Here is a 19,399-nt window from a genome sequence, read left to right as displayed (position 1 = left end):
TCCAGTACTTGATGTAAAACAGACAGTTGCTATTTGCTTTGATACTTTGGGGTTAGAATTTGTTATTGTGGTTTCTATGTTAGTGACACAGGGTTTTATTTCCCCTTTTTTTTCTGTTTCATAAACAATGTTTGTTGGCAAGGAAACACATCTGGAGCTGTAAATTATTTATTTTCAGTTGAGTCACTCTAACAGGCCCTGATTCTGAAAATATTTATACATGATTTATGCAGAAAGAGAGAAATGTGCAGTTTGGGGCTTTAGGAAGGGGCAGCTGGTTTTAGATGCTCAGTGGAAACACGTCTACTAAAATGGGATGAGACTTACTGTTTTCTGTCTTTCTAAGTCGCCCATCCTCATGAACTAATATTTATATTTTTTATTTCATCAGTAGATCCCAAAGCACTTCACAAATTTTACTAATTGGTTGTAAGAAATGTATATAAAAAGGAACCACTTTGTTCACGGGGTTGCAAAGTATAAACTTTTCAAATAACTAGTGACACATATAATGCAGATTACACAATCGTCCTATTCATCCATTATGTTAACAGCTTACATCTAATAAAATGTCATTATAAGAAACCAGAACAATGTACAGTAGCACCCTACAGTGCTTTTAGGACAGGAAGTGAAGAACATTTTATCTATTAGAAATTACTCTCTGAGCTCAAGGAGTCACTTAGCTATTTTATTCTATCCTTTCCATTTGATACGCTGCCAACTTTGGAGCCATCCTTAAATTTGATCTGATTAAATTTAAGTCATGAGGCAGATGAACAGTGTGCATAGAGGTAATTGGGTTTTTGAGTTTAATTAGCTAGTAAAGTCGCTGGAAACTTAAGAGTCGTGGACTGAAGTACAACAAACAGGAAGCATCAATGTTTGAAGATTGACAAATCACTGGAGTGCAGACTGTTGGGAAGATCCCCACTGTTCCACAGACCAGAGTGTGTAGGGGCCTCTGGTCTAAATTATGTGGTTAGATTACCAAAGGACTTTCTGAGGTGGTGGTGTTCCCTGAAAACCATTTCTTGAACACTCCCTGAAATGGGGGGAGCTGATACATATTAAATCATAAATAATGTCTTGGTTCAGTCACTCATGAGAAGGATTGTGTGCTCAGATCCTTTGGAAGTAAAGAAAAACAACCTTACTAGTTTTGGCTTAGAACTGACCAGTGCAGTCCTATAGCTTAGTACTTAATGTCCTTTGCAGTCAGTATTATGTTGCATTTTCGGAGCAAATGGCTGCATAATCAGTTTCTTGGTAAATTGTGCCTTACCACAGAATCTCATGGAGAAATCACATAACTCTGTGAAGTATGATGATGCTAAGACCTCTGGACTGAACCACAGTGTTATTTGGACCCAAAGTGTTACTATTCTGCATGTCAGTAATGGTGCTGACATCACCTAGCACAGCGGCACTCCAGATCCATGAATGAGGCCCTTAGACACTACTACAGTACCAATAAATGATCATAACAAATATGGGCAGTCTGTTATGTCAGGAAATATATATATATATAAACTAAGCAAGGAAACTGATAATGATGAAACCTGTCAGATTTCACCAAAGTGTTACCAGCAAATTGACCACTGAACTTCCCTGCCTCTGGAACAGAGTCACAGGTCCATGCTCAAAAAGGGTTCTCCCAGGATATTGACCATCTGCATCCTGGAGCAGAAAAATGGGGTGGAATCCCATGAGTTGATCCCACCCAGGACTTCCCAAGTCAGCACAGTCTGCTATGTTGAAATTATTTTACAATCTTTATTGCATTGTATACCTTGTGATATACATAAAGCAGTAGTCACTTTAAGTCACGTGGTAATGAAGCGTGAGTTCGTGCAACAAATATTAGCCTCTCCCTGTTCTGACTCACTTCCCAGCTGCTAGCAATACAATTTACTTTAAAATGACTTTATTACTACTTTGGGCTTCAGACCTTGGTCCAAATAACAGAGCTCCCTCCCTCCCTCTCACTGCTGCTCCTCCAGCTCTCATTAATTTGAACGTTGTGTGGAATGTTGGGACCTGAGAGCCTCTGTATGTCATATGACATCACCCACCTTGCGAGGATCTATCTTTTATTGGATCAACTTCTGTGGATGAGTCAGATAAACTTCTGAGCTACACAGAGCTCTTCTTCAGCTCTGTCTAGCTCGAAATTTGTCTCTCTCACCAACAGAAGTTGGTCCAATAAACAATGAATCCTCACCAACTTTGTCTCTCTAATATCCTGGGACCAACATGGCTGCAATAACACTGTATACATAGATCTTCCCAATCAGCTACCCCTTCTGCTGCTCCCCTTAGCTCTCCCACCAATGCCTTTTGTACCAATAGGGAGGGGGTCACCCTCTTTCACAATCATCCCCCATATGTGCCTGTGCAATAAATGTCTAGAAAGACAGTAGAGCTAAGGCAGCACCAAAAGACCAAAACTCCTGTTGATATGGTAAACTTAAAATGACACAGAGTGACAGCAGGAGAGAAAAATGTAAGTGTAGTAGTGACAAGAAGCTGCTAACTGCACCTTCTATTGGGCTTTAAAATGGAAACAAGCCAGAATAAGTGTTGGTAACCCATGGGGATTACATATATGCAGAACAGGCGGTTTGTTCACAGTAGATACATGTAATTCTTGAAAATTTCACCCCTAGCATGTAAATTCTTCAGTCATTCATCTGCTTCAGTGGACCAAATATATTTTAGTCTGCATTGAAATACAAAGAGCCAGATCCTCATGTGATGTCAATCAGAATAGCTCCATTGAAGTCGTTGGAGCCATGCTAATTTATACCTGCTGAAGACCTGTTCCAAGTTCTTTAAATGAATGCACACTTCATGGAATTTACAATCCATACTTATAACCAACCAATAAATTACATCTAGCTTATTGTAGTTAACAGTAAACATGTAACACACACCTCCTGAAGCTAAGGGAAGAAAAGTCTGCTGCCAGCACCTCCCAGTTTTGAAGGTTTTTTGACTTAATGCTTTAGCTCCATTTAAGTGCCAAGAACATGAAGTAATCTTGGCTTCTATTAATCTTGTTTTGGGGGGCACTACAGCTTTTACGGGAAAAGCTGATAAATATCAGTCTGTGACTATGGGAGTGGATTGTAATATAAATACCCTTTTCCTGAATGGCCAAAATGAAAACATGAATGCCCAAGTCTAGGAGTTCCTTGGTGTGAAGAGTGGTATGTGTATCCTATATATGTCAATGCACATATACACACATTTTATACATTCCATGGCCTTAAGGGAATGTGTTTTGTTAAGGAAGCATACTGTGCAGTGTCTGCCCCTGTCTTAACTGTATCCTGAACTAAACCAAAGCTCAGGGACTAGCAGGAAAGTTTTAACACTGAATTGGTTCCACTCTTCTTCTGATTGACAGGACACACTTCTTAAGACTTAAAACCAACTTCCTGCAAGCCAGTCAAGGTGACATGATAAGAAAGTGGAATTTAGGACAATTAAGTGCAATTTGAGCCATGAGACTACGTCTGCAGATTGCAGTAGTACACCCCATTCAATGGTATTCCAGCCACCCAATGAAGATTTTACAAAACACACTTATTTAAGGGTTGATTTTGCTACAACAGATGGATAATACACTAGTTGGGATATTGAGTAAATTCAAATGATCATTATATTGGAATGGGATAAAGTACTATTAATGAACAGAAATCAGCTACTCCTTCAGCACTACCTTAGGAGCTGCAAATATCTGCAGGACTCTTGCTCTCTCTCTCACACACACACACACACCCCAGCAAAATATTAGAGGTGGGAGCTTGAAATGGGATAGATATGATTTTAAAGGTGACCAAGGATTTAAGCAAAAAATGGACATGACCCCCCCATTTTTTTCCTTTATGATATATCAAGAAAACCTGGACATTCTCCCCCACCCTGCTGCTTATTTTTGGTTTTTAGTCTGGCATTCCCTAGTTTTGCTGCAGAACATTTGGGGGTGGGGAGTGTTTCGGAGAAAGGCAAAAGAGTGAGGGGTGTCAAAAATGTTTAACAAGGACATCCTTTTTCCTAAATGCTGATTAGACATTGCCATTATGTCGGTATTTGCAATAGCAAACAACAACAAAACGTTTTAAACACTGAAAAAAAAATCCTCTTTGCCTTCTGATTACAGTACTCTGCTTTTACTTTTTTGTCTTTTATGGTGTCATAATATCACTAGTTTTTTGTGGTAGAAAAGGCCTGCATTTATAAGGTGGGGGAAAAAAAACTCAACAGAAAACTCCTTCCTTTTTAGTTTTTTTGTTTTTGGTCTGAAAAATACTTTTGAAGCTTCCTGTATACATCATAAAGAAGCAAAAACAGGCAAACCCAATCTATTGTTTGTCTATTATATTGTTTAAGCCATCTATTATCATGGCAAGAACCATGATACAAGTTGTCAGACTAGCCTCATGTCTTCTCTGCATGCTTTCTACCCTTCTTGCAGCACTGGCAGCCATTGTTGTGTGTGTTTATCAGCTCCACTCCACTGCACCCCTAAACCATCTCCTGCTGGCTGATCGGGCTTTTGCATTATATGGTCCCAACCCTTTGCCCCATTTTTTGCTATGCTATTTTTCTACTATTGTGGGAGGCTCAGCTTCTGTGCCTCCATTTCCCAAAGATTTGCAGAAGGAGAAGAGGAAGCAGCTTCTGCTACCCTGCTACTATGCTGGGTTAATTTTTATAATGTAATTTAAATAACAACTAAGTAAGAAAAAATGTCAAGACATTTAAACCCAGCAAAGCCCCAGCAATGTAATTGCTAGCAACATAATCCTAGATGGTAATCCACCCCCTCTACAGAATCTCATACGGGTTGGCAACTACTCCCCCCGCCAGGTTCTCAAAGGAAGCCACACCCCTGACTCACATGATAGTCCCAGTGAAGCCACGATAAGGTGAGCAGAATTTGTCTCGTGAAGGGATAGCTTGACTGTGCTCGCAGCTGTAGTGTGGCTCAGGGGACTTCTGGGGTAACTGCACAGAAAGCTACTGTGCATATCACCAATTCTAAGTTTTGTGAGCCAGTATTTTTGTGTCCATTTTTGTGTCAATAGTGTACATTAATAAAAAAGTGGATCTCTGTGACACAGACATTTGGGTCAAAAACCAGATAAAATTGTGAGCTACGTGGCCTTGTTCTGGGGAAACAATGAAAATGTAAGGGATGTGAGTTTTTAAGCCACAGTGTCACAAATCCTCAACTTTTGTTTGATAAGAACAAGAGCAGCGACTAGACCAGGGGTTCTCAACCTTTTTCTTCCTGAGGCCCCCCCAATATGGTATAAAAACTCCATGGCTCACCTGTGCCGCCACCACTGGTTTTCTGCAGATAAAAAAGCCAGGGCTGGTGTTAGGGGGTAGCAATCAGGGCAATTGCCTGGGGCCCCACGCCACAACAGGCCCTGCAAAGCTAAGTTACTCAGGCTTCAACTTCAGCCCCAGGTGGCAGAGCTCAGGGCCCCGGGCTGCAGCTTTGTACAGCGGGGCTTCGGCTTTCTGCCCTGGGCTCCAGTGAGTCTAACACTGGCCCTGCTTGGTGGACCCCCTGAAACCTGCTTGTGGCCCCCCAGGGGTCCTCAGACCCCTGGTTGAGAGCTGCTGGACTAGAAGAAATAAATAAATGTCCCAACAAACTCCAGGGGCATTTTGTCTGTGCTGGGAAATGTAGGAATGCAGGATTTGGTTGATCATTCAAATCCATAATGGCATAATTGATGAAAGTCTATTGAACCTGGAAAGGTTAGACAGTGCATCACTGTCTTTCTCTCCCTACTATAATTGGCTCCAAATGACTTCAGATGCCACTTCCTTCTGGAACCTTATCCCCGGGTTCCCAGGACACCACTGCCTCACTTCTCCTGTTGAGTTCTAAGGGCCTGACTCTCAGTTTGCCTGCACCTTGTGTAGGCTTTTAGACCAGTGCCACCACTTTATGCTCACTTTGCACTGGGGTAAATGACTACCCATGGTGCAGGGCAACCAGAGGACAGTAAGGTCCAGGTTCTTCCAGTTATCCTTGCAAAGATATGTGAGGTATCCAAGATTAAATGACTTACTGATGGCTGCCCAGGGAACCAGAGACTGAGCTGTGAATAGAAACCAAGAGTCCTGGCGCCTAATCCTGAAGATTTAACCAGTAGATCTCACTCCATCCCTATCTTTTCATAAGGTAAATGTCAGTACTACAGAACCCTTTTGTCTTTACAGATTGCAGACTTTGGTCTTTCCAACCTCTATCACAAAGACAAGTTTCTGCAGACCTTTTGTGGGAGCCCACTGTATGCTTCCCCAGAAATTGTTAATGGAAGACCCTATCGAGGCCCAGAGGTAAGGGGACACAGGGGAGAAGGAAAGTGAAATTAAAATTAATCTTATGTTGGTGGCGCGTATACGATCTGTACTTGGTAATAATGAGCATGAACATTAGTTCTGTCCTGATAGTATCTCACACATAGACTATGTTGGGCCTCTCCTAGGTTGGAAGTATTCAAGCTGCCTTCTGTTACTTTCATTTGCTTTGCTTACACTTTGTCAGTTGTTAAATACCTGCATGCCGGTAACCAAGCACAGCTGGGTGTTCCATTGCTTTTGTGGTGCTAATGGTCTGGAAGACTGCAGGAATCGGCTTTTCTAGCCTTTACGCTTCTTGTCTATGTATTTTTAGGTTGACAGCTGGGCCCTTGGTGTATTGCTTTACACTCTGGTTTATGGAACGATGCCCTTTGATGGCTTTGATCACAAAAATCTGATCAGGCAGATCAGCAGCGGAGAATATCGTGAGCCAACACAGCCCTCAGGTATAAAAAAAGAGCTGGTGTAATGCGTTGAGATGACAGGAGTTCAGAATGGCTGGCTGACTTGGCCTCTACCAGCATTTTCTGGAGTGTCACTTTAGAATGACAAGTAAAAGGATCTCCCATCCCCTCTCAAAACATCATCTGCCCTCAGTTTCCATCTGGATAGAGCCCTTACCAAAAGCCCTTTTTAAATGAAAGTTTTACAGCAGATAGATTTTATTGCCTTGTGGAAGCTTTAACAGGGTCTTTTAACTAGATCTATGACAGTGGAAAGTCTGTTAGCTATTGCAAGTGAAATTGTTCAGACAAGCTGTAAATTGATACAAGGTCCTGATACAGATCAGTCTTCTAGTCTTACTACATTGTGCGATATATATCAAAAGCAGAAAGAAGAGGAATAGTCATGGGGAAGCAACCACTTGGCCCAAGAACCCATTCTGAAGTCTGAAGTCAATACCAATATGTTCACAATTATTATTACACAAGGGGATGCCACCGTGATTAGAACTCTGATAGAAAGGCACTGAAGAATTCTAGTCAAGCTACATGATCATAATGGTCCCTGGCCATGAAATCTATGAATCTATCAATAAATTTCACTAGTCATTTATTTTGCATCATTTGTTTGCCACCATTTTTCATATTCTCCCTCCTGGTTATTCCTACCTAATTTGCTTTGTGGAAATTTACCTTTAAAAATATATAACAGACTATATTATAATTGCATTTTACTTTCTCTCCCCCTCTTTTAAAAAAAACAAAGATGCAAAATTAATAATGTACATCATTTGAAATACCTGAGTGCCCTTTTGTTTTCCTCTAAGGCTTATATGCTTACATCTGGTTGATGTAAAGTTCAGTGTCTACACCAGATTTCTTCACTAATATGGAAAAATACTCATCTACTTGACAAGCTAATGGTACATTTGTTTGGATGTATCATGTTGCTTCAGATATGAAATAGCACTTAATTTCATTTCCTGAAGTTGACTTGATGGTCAAAGTCTTCCCACATAGCACATTCACTTCACCTGTTTTGAGAAGCATCTGTTCATCTGTCTTGTCCATATTTCCATGTCTATATTTTGACTATTTTAAATGTCATTCTTTGACCATAGATGCTCGTGGTCTGATCAGGTGGATGCTGATGGTGAACCCTGAGCGACGAGCAACCATTGAAGACATAGCCAATCACTGGTGGGTTAATTGGGGCTACAAGAGCAGCGTTTGTGACTGTGATGTCTTGAAAGACTCAGAGTCCCCGCTGCTGGCTAGGTTTATTGATTGGCATCACCGTTCGACAGGTCTACAGCCAGAGACTGATACCAAAATGAAGTGCCTTTCTAAACCCAAAGGTTCTGAAGTTACGCTGGAGCGACAGAGGTCCCTGAAAAAATCAAAGAAGGAAAATGACATTGTGCAATCGATCCAGGAAGGAGGGGCTGAGAATGCATCCAAACCAACCTCCAAGAGGCCCAAGGGCATCTTGAAGAAAAGGAGCAACAGTGAGCATCGGTCTCACAGTGCAGGATTCATTGAAGGAGTGGTCAACCCAGCGTTACCCTCCACTTTTAAGATAGAGCAAGAACTGTGTAGGACTGGTGTAGTCATTAAGAGTGCCATGGAGGGAGAGATAGCAAGTAAATACAGCACTAAAGCATCTTCCCTCATGCCAAAAAAAGGAATCTTAAAGAAGACTCAGCAGAGAGAGTCTGGCTACTACTCTTCTCCAGAACGAAGTGAATCTTCTGAATTGTTGGACAATAAGGATGAGACAGAAAACAGTGATACATCCCCAGGCATCACTGAAACATCAAGAATTGGGTCTCATAGCCATTCCTATAGACGTAAGGGCATCTTAAAACACAACAGCAAGTATTCCACCAGCAGCATTGACTCTGCTTTGGTCAGTCCTGAAACACCGATGGTGGAAGCCATGGAAGAAGGGGACCTGCCTGGGGATAGATTATCTCGAAGTTACAGTCGCCCTTCTAGTGTGATTAGTGATGACAGTATTTTGTCCAGTGACTCCTTTGACTTGCTAGATTTGCGAGAGAGCAGGCCAAACAGGCAAAGGATACGGAGTTGTGTCTCTGCTGAAAACTTCCTCCAGATCCAAGATTTTGAAGGACTCCAGAACCGCCCACGCCCACAGCATTTGAAACGTTATCGAAATCGGCTGGGGGACAGCAGTTTTTCCCTTCTCACGGACATGGATGATGTGACTCAGGTCTACAAGAAAGCTCTGGAGATCTGCAACAAGCTCAACTAGCACAGTGGAGAGGGTGGGAAGGGAAGGGAATTGTCATGTGTACCTTTATGATGGAGTTAGCCTGGTTACCAATTTGCTGACAGTGGTAGGATCATCAAAATGGGGTTGAATGCGCATACTCAGCTGAAAACCTTGAGATGTGTAAAAACCCCAAAGAATTCTCTTGAGCATTATGCAAACTCTTTTAGTTTGCTTTATTAAAGTATTACCTAGTTGCCCAAAGAAAACATACATATGTGATGCAAACATACAGCGCCTAACACAGTGGGGTCCCGGTCCATGATTGGGATTTCTAAGTGCTGCGATTGTATAAATAAATAAATAATAATACCAGAATCTGGCAGACAAAGGCGTAATGTAGACAAATTCAGATTGGAAATAAGGCAGGTATTTTTAATAGTAAGTGTAGTTTACTAGTAGAGCAACTTTCCCAAGGGAGGTGGTGGATTCTTCATCACTTAAATCTTTCTCAATATTGGATGTCTTTCTAAAAGATATACTCTAGTTCATCCTGAAGTTATTTGACTTGATGCAGGAATTATGGGGTGAAATATCTATGGCCTGTGTTATACTGGAGGCCAGACTAGATGTTCACAATGGTCCCTTCTGGCTTTAAAAGTCTCTGAATTTGCTTTAGGAAGGGTAGTTTTAAATAGTCACACTTAGTGTGATGTGCCTAGAAAATTTGAGGCATGTGGCTACAAATTCACATCTTCCATCTACCATATCATTCTCCTCACTAGCAAGGGGCACAGATTCGTATCTGACCATCAGTACTAATAGTGAAAAAATACAAGAACTGAAACCATAGCATGAGCTAGAAAAAGTTGACCATTGCAAATGGCTAGTTGATTTCTGCCCCGCACCCTCCAACGTATTTACTAGGTTTGTGACATTTTCCAGATTGCCAGCCAAACAAATGCCTAGGAAGGGGTGTGTTTATCACATTCTCTCAAGGGTTAATTAAGCACAAGACCCAGATTTCAGTCACTTTCACTGTCAGCAAATGGTGCCGCCTTGCTTATTAGCATGTATCTGAGAGTGGAGACTAGTTTGCTTCTAGAATGTTAGCTTAAGAAAAGGTTGTAGCATGTAGTAAATGGAGAGAGGACTGAGAATCAGTGAGAATGTGCCTTTTCCCCAAATAAGAATGTTTTGAAGTAGGTAGCAGTGGAACAGAAGGAATTTGACTATGAGTGCTGGAATGAGAACAGTAGACTCGACAAGGGATTTGTTATAAAAATGCAGGTATCTATCTCTATTTGTAATTGGTACTGCATGAGCAATGGTATCAGTCTGAAAAGGAGAAAAATGTATGTTTCCTTGGATATATCTAAATATCCAGACTTGAGGCTTCAACTCCCATAAAGGTACCACTTGGGTCTACTGGATTACCTGAATGTAAGTAAGCCTCAGTTAGCAAGGCACTATGCGTTTGACAGGCCTGGGCAAACTAGAGTTGTATGGCCAGTTTCAGATCTCATTTACATGAACATATGGCCCTGGGCTTCATTCGGGTTGCACTGGTGTGACTGGGGGCAGAATTTGGCCTGTAAGGTCAAACTGGCTACAGCTCTAACAGTCCAAACACACAAACAACTGGAGGTTAAAGGGCCAAATTCTGCTCTCATCTTTACCCCAAGACTTCAGCTAGGAGCAGAATTTGGGCCACTCTCTCTGGGCATGCTCTAAAATCCTAAAAGCTACAGAGAAATAGTACCAAGTTCCATTTGGATTAGCTGAGAATCCAGAATAGCAATGTGAATAGATTTAAGAAAGAACAAAGAACTGCTTTATTGCTCATTGCTTCCCAGCTTGCAAACTCCTGATTTTGTGTGTCACAGTACTTCACTCAATCCAGCTGATTTTAAGGAGGAGCTAACAGGCATAAAGCTGGGTGAGTTTTAATTCCTGAATTGCCTCCTCTATCTCAATGGAGAGGTTTTTTCCTCCAGGAGACACTTGGCCAAAATTCAGCCCAGGTGTAAAAGGCATCCATGGTGCTGTGCTCACACAAAGCAAGGCTAAATGCTCACTGTTTGTTCTCTTAAGAAGGGAGATTTCAGTCCATACTTTTATTTATGGATATGTTTCGGTATGATAATGAGGCATCCTGTCCTCCCAAGGGCTTACATGTGTTGATTCTGCCTCTTCAAAAATCCATGTACTATTTTGAAGGGTGCAAAGTTAACAGGTTTGCCATATTCCATTTTAGGGAAATGTGAACTAGAGACCACATGGTTTCAGCAATTCAGGTGAGCTTTGCAGCCTTGGGCAAAAGATGTTCTTTTAACTATATGCCCTGGAGTGTCAGGTGCCAGACCCTGAGCTGGTGTAAATCAGCCTACTTCCCTTGACCTAATGGAGCCTGACTTCAGTAGACCTACACTGATTGACACCAGCTTTGAATCTGGCTCTAAATGTGTAAATGATTTATACAAGTTTCGAGATGAAGGAGGCGGACCTCAGCTTGCTGTTGTGAGGAACTGAGAAGCACCCCAAAGGCTCAGATCTCCTTAGATTTTTGCCCAGGCCTGCCATCTTGTGTACAAATGTGAATGAATGATTGACTGCTTGCTGCCAAACTGGAAATGTCATGTAGGGATTTACTGGCATGTTATCATTCCTAGAAGAATAGAAAGAAAAAAAACTTGACTGCACATTATTATTAGTGTTGTGATTTTTATTTAATTTTTTTGTAATACAAAGTTGACCTTTTTTTTATTTGAATTTGTCTTTATTTATTGGTCTGAAAGCCATTTCAAATAGGTATAATAATATATTTGGTGTAATTTAATTGGTGCAACATTATTTTACAGCTGCAGCCAAAATGGTTTTGTTTTGTTTTCCACTCATTGGTTGGCTCTAGAAGGCACACAGGGAAAACGCTGGATAATCACCCAAAGTGTTTGTATTTTTAATCTGATACTGTTTTTTATTAAATAAAAATAAAATGAATGGAATGTAAGACTTTTTTTCTCTTTAAATAAATGTAGATCAACTGTGGCCAAATACCAATGAACTTCTCATGCAAAAATACAGCAGCATCTCCAACAAACTGTACTGAGTTGTTTACTCAAAGCTTTTGGCTTATTTGTGTATTTGAAGAGAATATGGGTGGCCACTGAGACTTACATGCTAAGAGAGATTTGGCACTGTGAACAAGCCATGGTTTTCATCTGTATTAAAATAGCACAGAGAAGAATAGCTAACTGGGATCTCCTTTCTTCGAGATTGAGATCCATGAGCCAGGTGTGTGGCAGGTGAGGGCAGAACAGGCTGTCTCACAGCCAGGCAACAGCAAATTTATTTATGCCAAGTAGGGTGACCAGACAGCAAGTGTGAAAAATCGGTACAGGGGGTGGGGGGTAATAGGAGCCTATATAAGAAAAAGACCCCAAAATCAGGACTGTCCCTATAAAATCGGGACATCTGGTCAACATAATGCCAAGCAACACCCACAACAGTAGTCCCTTCCCCTCCCTGGTCTGGGCAGGAAATGTATTATTATTTTAAATCTTCCTGCTGATGTAATCCAAGGCTTGTTTGGACAAAAAGCTATCAGCCATATGTTGCTATCAGATGTGCTGTGGTTTTAGTCATACGGCTTTCAGCAGGCCAAGCGGTCAGCTGGTGGAAGACAAAAAGGGGGTTTCCTTTTGATTTAATTGGTTGGAGTCCACTTGAAAATTGGAGGCTTTTGATGCTCAGAGATTAAATCTTGGTGTTTTGTATTGGCAATATGGGGTCACAGTGAGGGGTCTCCCATCGGTGTCAAGGACCTATTTCAATAAAGGGAATGGTGGTAATGGCCTGCCATTGGCTCTGACTGAGGCTGCATAAAACCTCTCGCTTGATGTAAGCGGGGGAATAGTCCCGCTCTTATGGGGAACTTTCCTGGCTTCTGCACTACCCCGGTGAAGTGGGCTAGCGAAAGGATCCGAGTCCTCACTCCCACTTCCTTTACCCAGTGGCCTCCCTGCCCTTGAGGACTCCCCTTCCACTCTCCTGTCTGGCAGAGTCCTCGTAACCCCAACAAGGTTGGGCCCAGGATTCCTAGGGGCTCAACCCTGCTGTGGTCACCTAGGACAGGGGCTAAGGTGTCCCCACTCCGGGGTACTCTCTCTCTGCAATGGGCACTTCTCTGACCCACTGACCATTACGTACAAGTTAAAGCAAATGCAAGTTATTTAATCAACAATTAATTTTAAAAAGAATAAGGAAAAATGGGAAAGGTTAAAGGAAACACATCAACCTGCTCTGTGGCAGGGAACATCACAAACGGCGTCTCTGGAATGTCAGGGCGCTTCACAGTCTGTTCCTTGTAAGTCCCAGGCCTTCTTCTCAGGCCCTGGCTGTGCTGCAGGGATGCTGCGGGTTGGACACTTGCTCTGGTGGTGGCCACACGCTCTCAGGCTCTAAGTGGTAGGACCCTTCTTCCCAGTGTCGCCCCCCCCCGTCGGGGTTACGATCCAAGCCTGGCCTGCAGAGCCTCTTGGCTGATGCGTCTCCCTGTGCTGGGCCCGCTGCCCAGGGTCCCCCTTGCTCTCTCCTGCTCACCACACCCAGCTCCGGACCGCTCCAGCCCCAGCTCCACCACTCTGTCTCTGCACTGCTGCTGCTGCTCTGCCTCCAGCTCCCTGGGCTGCTTCTTTGGCCCTTCTGCCTCTGGTTGCTGCAGCTCTGCTCCCAGGACAGGTCTGCTCTGCAGGCTGCTTCTGTGACTCTGCTCCCAGCACTGACCTGCTTCCTGGGCTGCTTTTCTGGCCCCTCTGGTTGCTGCAGCTCTGCTCCCAGGACAGGGTCTGCTCTCTCTGGGCTGCTTTTCTGGTCCCTCAGGATCTGGCACAGCTCTGCTCCCCAGCTCAGCTTGGACCCCTGCTTTCTCCTTAGCTCGGCCCCACTCTGTCTGACCCAGGCAATTCCAGCTCACACGGAGGACAGGACTGCCCTGGCCTCCTGACTCTCTGATTAGCCTGCCTGCCCTGTCATTCAGGCTGACCTGGAGCATTGGCTTCTCCCCATTGTTCCTGGGGGCTGTCAGTCTCAGAGTCCTGGTTTCCCATAGACCCCTCCCCTTTGAGTACTGGGAGCTAGCCAATCAAAACACCCCCACTGAATGTTAGTAACAGGGCAACAGTCCCCTTACATTGAGTTAGTCAGTCCAGGTGCCTTTTTTGTTTTTTCCTTATAGAAGGTTTGGGTGCCATGTGAATTCATTCTCTAATTAATTCTACCCTGATCTGGTTAGAACTCAGGACTTTCAGTGCAGGACCTATGTGACACAACACTACTCAGCAGAGCAGGGTAATAGTGACCACAGACCAATAAAGCACAAAAGCAAACATACATTACTCCACTGCAAAGGGAGCAATTAAGCCAGCTTTACACTAATTGACACAGGAAAGTATTAAGTGCATATTCAGAGGCAGCCATAACATTAATGTACCTGATGCTGATAAGGACTAAATTGTGTGGTGAGGGAGAGGGCATGTCTTGGCGCCTCCTTACCGATAAAGTGGTGGGGGGAGGTGGTTGTGATGAGAGGAAAGCAGACTGTGCTGTGACAGCACTGGGGAAGCCTTGTCAGGATTCCCTCCCTCCCTTCCCCATTTCCCCCCGCCACACACGCTACGAAAAGGGAAGTTGGGGCAACCTTTTTTTTTAAGTATTGACTTTTGGAAGATGAAATCTAAACACTTTGGCCGTGGGGCAAGGAAGCCAAGAGCATTTAGTACAAATTGCAAGTGTATTTATAGATCTCCAAGCACGTACACGTCACAAAGATGGGTATTTTAGCCCCATTTTAAAATCGGGGAAACTGAGTCACAAAAGATGAGTGACTTGCTGAAGGTAAAGCAACAAATCTTGTGATTTAGCCAGGAATAAAAACCCAGGTTGTCTCATCCCAGTCCTCATGTACTAGATCAGATTGCTTCCAAATAACTATTAGCATTTCGTTGAGTGGATAGATGGGAGAAGGTCATTACTGCCCTGGGAGATATGTAGCACTCAGACAAAGTTTTACCTGAGGAATTTACAGTCTAACACCCTGAGCCTGAAAAGTAAATGCATAACTCCACTCATGTGTGTAGTCTCAATGATTTCAATGTTACTACTTACCAACATCTAGAGGACAACTCACAGGAGTAAAGTGTAAACATGTGTCTAAGCTTTTTCAGGATCAGGGCCTAAATGATGGACCCACAAATGAGGATGTAACACACCCCAGGAAGTGGGAGGAGCAAATAAGGCCTGGGCTACATATATAGCAAGAAGAAAAGGAGGACTTGTGGCACCTTAGAGACTAACAAATTTATTTGAGTGTAAGCTTTCGTGAGCTACACCTCACTTCATCGGATCCAAGGCTACTCAGTTTAGGTAGACATATATCTTGGTGGTTCAAATGTGCTTCTTTAATGTGCAGAGATAGTTTCTGTCAGTGCTGTTGCAGAAGTGTAGGTCCATTACTACAGATGGATGACAATTCTTGAACAACTGTGCTTGATAGTGTCATCCCAGGCTCCACTGACATCTTCAGCAGTCCCCATTTCAGGATGTTCCATAGAAGGACTACTGAGGCTTCTTCCCTTGAAGAATGACATTCACTATCTAGCTATGTATTGGCTCTAGTACTCCATGAGGGGCTTTCTGCTTCTGCCTCAAGACAACTTTGTCATGAATAACTAATGAATTGAACTTGGGTTGGGCCAGAGCTTTTCTGGATTTCCTCCCTAGCTCTATTTCTGGCCATCAAGATCTACTCCTCTTTTTGAAACATTTTATGGACTTTCCCTCAGAACATACACTAGTTGACATACATATCAGCAAAGCATACACAAGCCTGCATATCTTTGGCATAAAGAACATTATACTCATTCCTATTTGCATATGCATATAACTGCTCCTTGAGATGGCATTTAAATGTGCAATTTTATCCAATACGGGATGGAGCCTTCACGAAAGCCAGCTCTCTATAGGTACTTATATGGGTCTCTTTGCTAGTATCTGAGAGCCTCTGGGGATTGATTACATGGATAACATGACTGAACCCCCTGCTCATTCCACGGAGCATCCAATAGCAGCACTAGGTGCTCAGTCCCTCTGAAGTGCACTCCCAAGGTCTCACATTGAACATCCAAAACTAAAGCATCCAATAGCAGAGGCTATTTGAAAAATTTGGCATTAACGGCCCTTCTCTTTTGGCTCTTCCCCCTTTGTATTACGCTATATAATTTACACAAGTAATGGCATTCCCCGTTGAATTAAATCTAGCTTGTTATATCCATTAGTTTTCCAACATGGACTCAGTGACATCCTGTCATATGTTGGGCTGGCTTTTACTAACTACACTCTTTTTGGGTACTCAGCATGGCTGTGGTATTGAATCAGTAACTGGCATCTCTTTAGACCATTAGCCTATGGCAGGATTCTGCTCTGCCAGGTTTGGCTCAATTTCTGGGGGCCAGTATCAGGTAATTTTTCTTTCTGGATGTTGAACTTAGGGAGGACAATTGGAAGACACCTTGCACTAATAGTGGCTTGTTCTCTACAAATAATGAGACCATGTGGAGGAGCAATTAAAAATCTAGACAGCTAGGATAGATAGACCAACAATCTAATTCTGCAGAAGTTATGATGAGATTCTACCATCCCCAGCAGGAGTCTCCTTAGAAAAACTATGTTCTTTTCATACACAGAGACAAAACTGTTGCATTTGGAAAATACTGAAAGTTGAGCAAGAAGCTGCTATAAGAGAACTGGCTAGTAAGTGAAAGCAGGAGCGACTGGAGACAGTTTATACTATTGCACTGCAATGATACAGTTTATTAACCTCCCACACCCCCATTCCCACTTTCAGCTTCAGAGATAATAGGACAAGGCATACTGTAAATAGAAACAAAAGGAGAACAAATTCAAACCAGATGCCAGGAAATTTTTGTTTGTTTGTTTGCAAGATGCCTTAACTACATGTAAAGGCCTGCTGGGAAAGCTTGCTGGAACTAGCCATATGTCAGCATTCTGTTTGCCCTGGGATTTATCAAAGAAATAAGCCTGGATAGGCTGGATTTTTTTCATGTTTCCTGTTTTCTTTAGTGGCATGCACCAGATATTGCTAGGTAAATCAGAAGTCTTCTTCAACAGAACCTGCTGCCTCACTGGGAGAAGGCGGGGTTGCAAAGTTCCAATATAACCCAGTGCTGCATGTGGTTTGCAGGCTTACTCCAACCATACAGTAATATGAAGCTTCCACCTGTACTTCCAGGAGCGATTTATGTCACAGTGGTAAATGCAATGGATAGTGATTGAGTGTGAGAGCCCCAGCTGAGGTAAATTGGCATCATTCCATTGACATCAATAGAACTATGCTGATTTGCACAAGCTGAAGATCTGGCCCTAAAATATAAATAAGTATACCATTGTAAAAAGTCTTTTGGATTGAATTGGGAGCAAGGCACGCCCTAAAAGTTGGTTGGCAAATTCCCGTCTATGGGTCCAAATTTTCACAAGTGATCACTTGTTTTGGAAAAAGAAAAGGAGGACTTGTGGCACCTTAGAGACTAACAAATTTATTTGAGCATAAGCTTTCGTGAGCTACAGCTCACTTCATCGGATGCATATAGTGGAAAATACAGTAGGGTGATTTTATATACACAGAGAACATGAAACAATGGGTGTTACCATACAGACTGTAACAAGAGTGATCAGGTAAGGTGAGCTATTACCAGCAGGAGAGCAGGGGTTGGGGGAGGGGAGGGGACTTCCGTAGTCATAATCAAGGTGGGCCATTTCCAGCAGTTGACAAGAACGTGTGAGGAACAGTAGGGGGGGAAATAAACATGGGGCAATAGTTTTACTTTGTGTAATGACACATCCACTCCCAGTCTTTATTCAAGCCTAAGTTAATTGTATCCAGTTTGCAAATTAATTCCAATTCAGCAGTCTTTCATTGGAGTCTGTCTTTGAAGTTTTTTTGTTGAAGAATTGCCACTTTTAGGTTTGTAATCGAGTGACCAAAGAGATTGAAGTGTTCTCTGGCTGGTTTTTGAATGTTATAATTCTTGATGTCTGATTTGTGTCCCTTTATTCTTTTACATAGAGACTGTTACTTGTTTTGGGTACCTCAGTTTCTGGGTGTCCCGTTTGAGACAACTTGGACCTGATTTTCAGAGTGTTGAACACCTTCTGGTCCTGTTGATTTCAGTCAAAGCTGCAGGGCTCAGCACCTCTGAAAATCACGTTCCAGGTGTGACGGACAGGACAGCCAAAAACTGTGGTACCCAAACTCAGTGACCACTTTGAGAAATGTTGGCCTTAATTTCAGACTCATAAAAATGTAGGACTGGACGGGTCATCAACCTCAACTGGTCATCTAGTCCAGTCGCCTGCACTGAGGTAAGACTGTCCAGAAGATCCCTGACGTGATATTTTAACTGTTCTTAAAATCCTCCAGTGATGGAGATTCCACAACCTCCCTAGGTAATTTGTTCCAGTGCTTAACTACCCTGTCAGTTAGGAAGTTCTTCCTGATGTCTAACCTAAACCTCCCTTGCTGAAATTTAAGCCCATTGCTTCTTGTCCTGTCCTCAGTGGTTAAGAAGAACAGTTTATCATCCTCTTCTTTATAACAGCCTTCTACTTACTTGAAGACTGTTATCATGTCCCCCCCTAAGTCTTCTCTTCTCCAGACTAAACAAACACAATTTTCTCAATCTTTCCTCTTAGGCCATGCATTCTAGACCTCTAATATTTTCTGTTACTCTTGTCTGCCAATTTGTCCATATCTTTCCCAAAGTGTGGGCCCCAGAACTGGACACACTACAGTTGAACCCTTATCAATGCTGAGTAGAGTGGAAGCATTACTTCTTGTGTCTTGCTTACAACACTCCTGCTAATACATCCCAGAATGATGTTTGCTTTTTTTTGCAAAAGTATTACATTGTTGACTCATATTTAGCTTGTTAGCCACTATGACTCCCAGATCCTTTTCTGCAGTACTCCTTCCTAGGCAGTCATTTCCCATTTTGTATTTGTGCAATTGATTATTCCTTCCTAAGTGGAGTACTTTGCATTTGTCCTTATTGAATTTCATCCTCTTTACTTCAGACTATTTCTCCAGTTTGTCCAGATCATTTTGAATTCTAATCCTATCCTCCAAAGCACCCGCAACCCCTCCCAGCTTGGTATCGTCCGCAAACTTTATATGCGTACCCTCTATGCCATTATCAAAATCAATTGAATCTTGATTCAGTTATCAAGATATTGAATAGAACTGGACCCAGGACAG

The 19,399-nt window shown here is 42.6% G+C and overlaps 1 protein-coding gene across 1 annotated transcript in view; it reads left to right on the top strand.

Annotated features, from left to right (window-relative positions):
• The window catches only part of NUAK1 (NUAK family kinase 1), a 62,935-nt gene extending 50,866 nt beyond the window's left edge, over positions 1-12,069 (top strand). The window contains exons 5-7 of the mRNA XM_073324253.2: positions 6,250-6,369; positions 6,707-6,839; positions 7,958-12,069. Of these exons, the coding sequence (XP_073180354.1) occupies positions 6,250-6,369; positions 6,707-6,839; positions 7,958-9,111 (1,407 nt within the window). The 3' untranslated portion in view covers positions 9,112-12,069. The remainder of the gene's footprint in view (positions 1-6,249; positions 6,370-6,706; positions 6,840-7,957) is intronic.
• Positions 12,070-19,399: the final 7,330 nt, after the last annotated feature.

This window comes from Lepidochelys kempii, chromosome 1 (assembly GCF_965140285.1).
Source record: "Lepidochelys kempii isolate rLepKem1 chromosome 1, rLepKem1.hap1, whole genome shotgun sequence".
Taxonomy (NCBI): Eukaryota; Metazoa; Chordata; order Testudines; family Cheloniidae; genus Lepidochelys; species Lepidochelys kempii.
The sequence above is the reverse complement of the archived record's forward strand: the minus strand, read 5'-3'. Positions and strand labels throughout refer to the sequence as shown.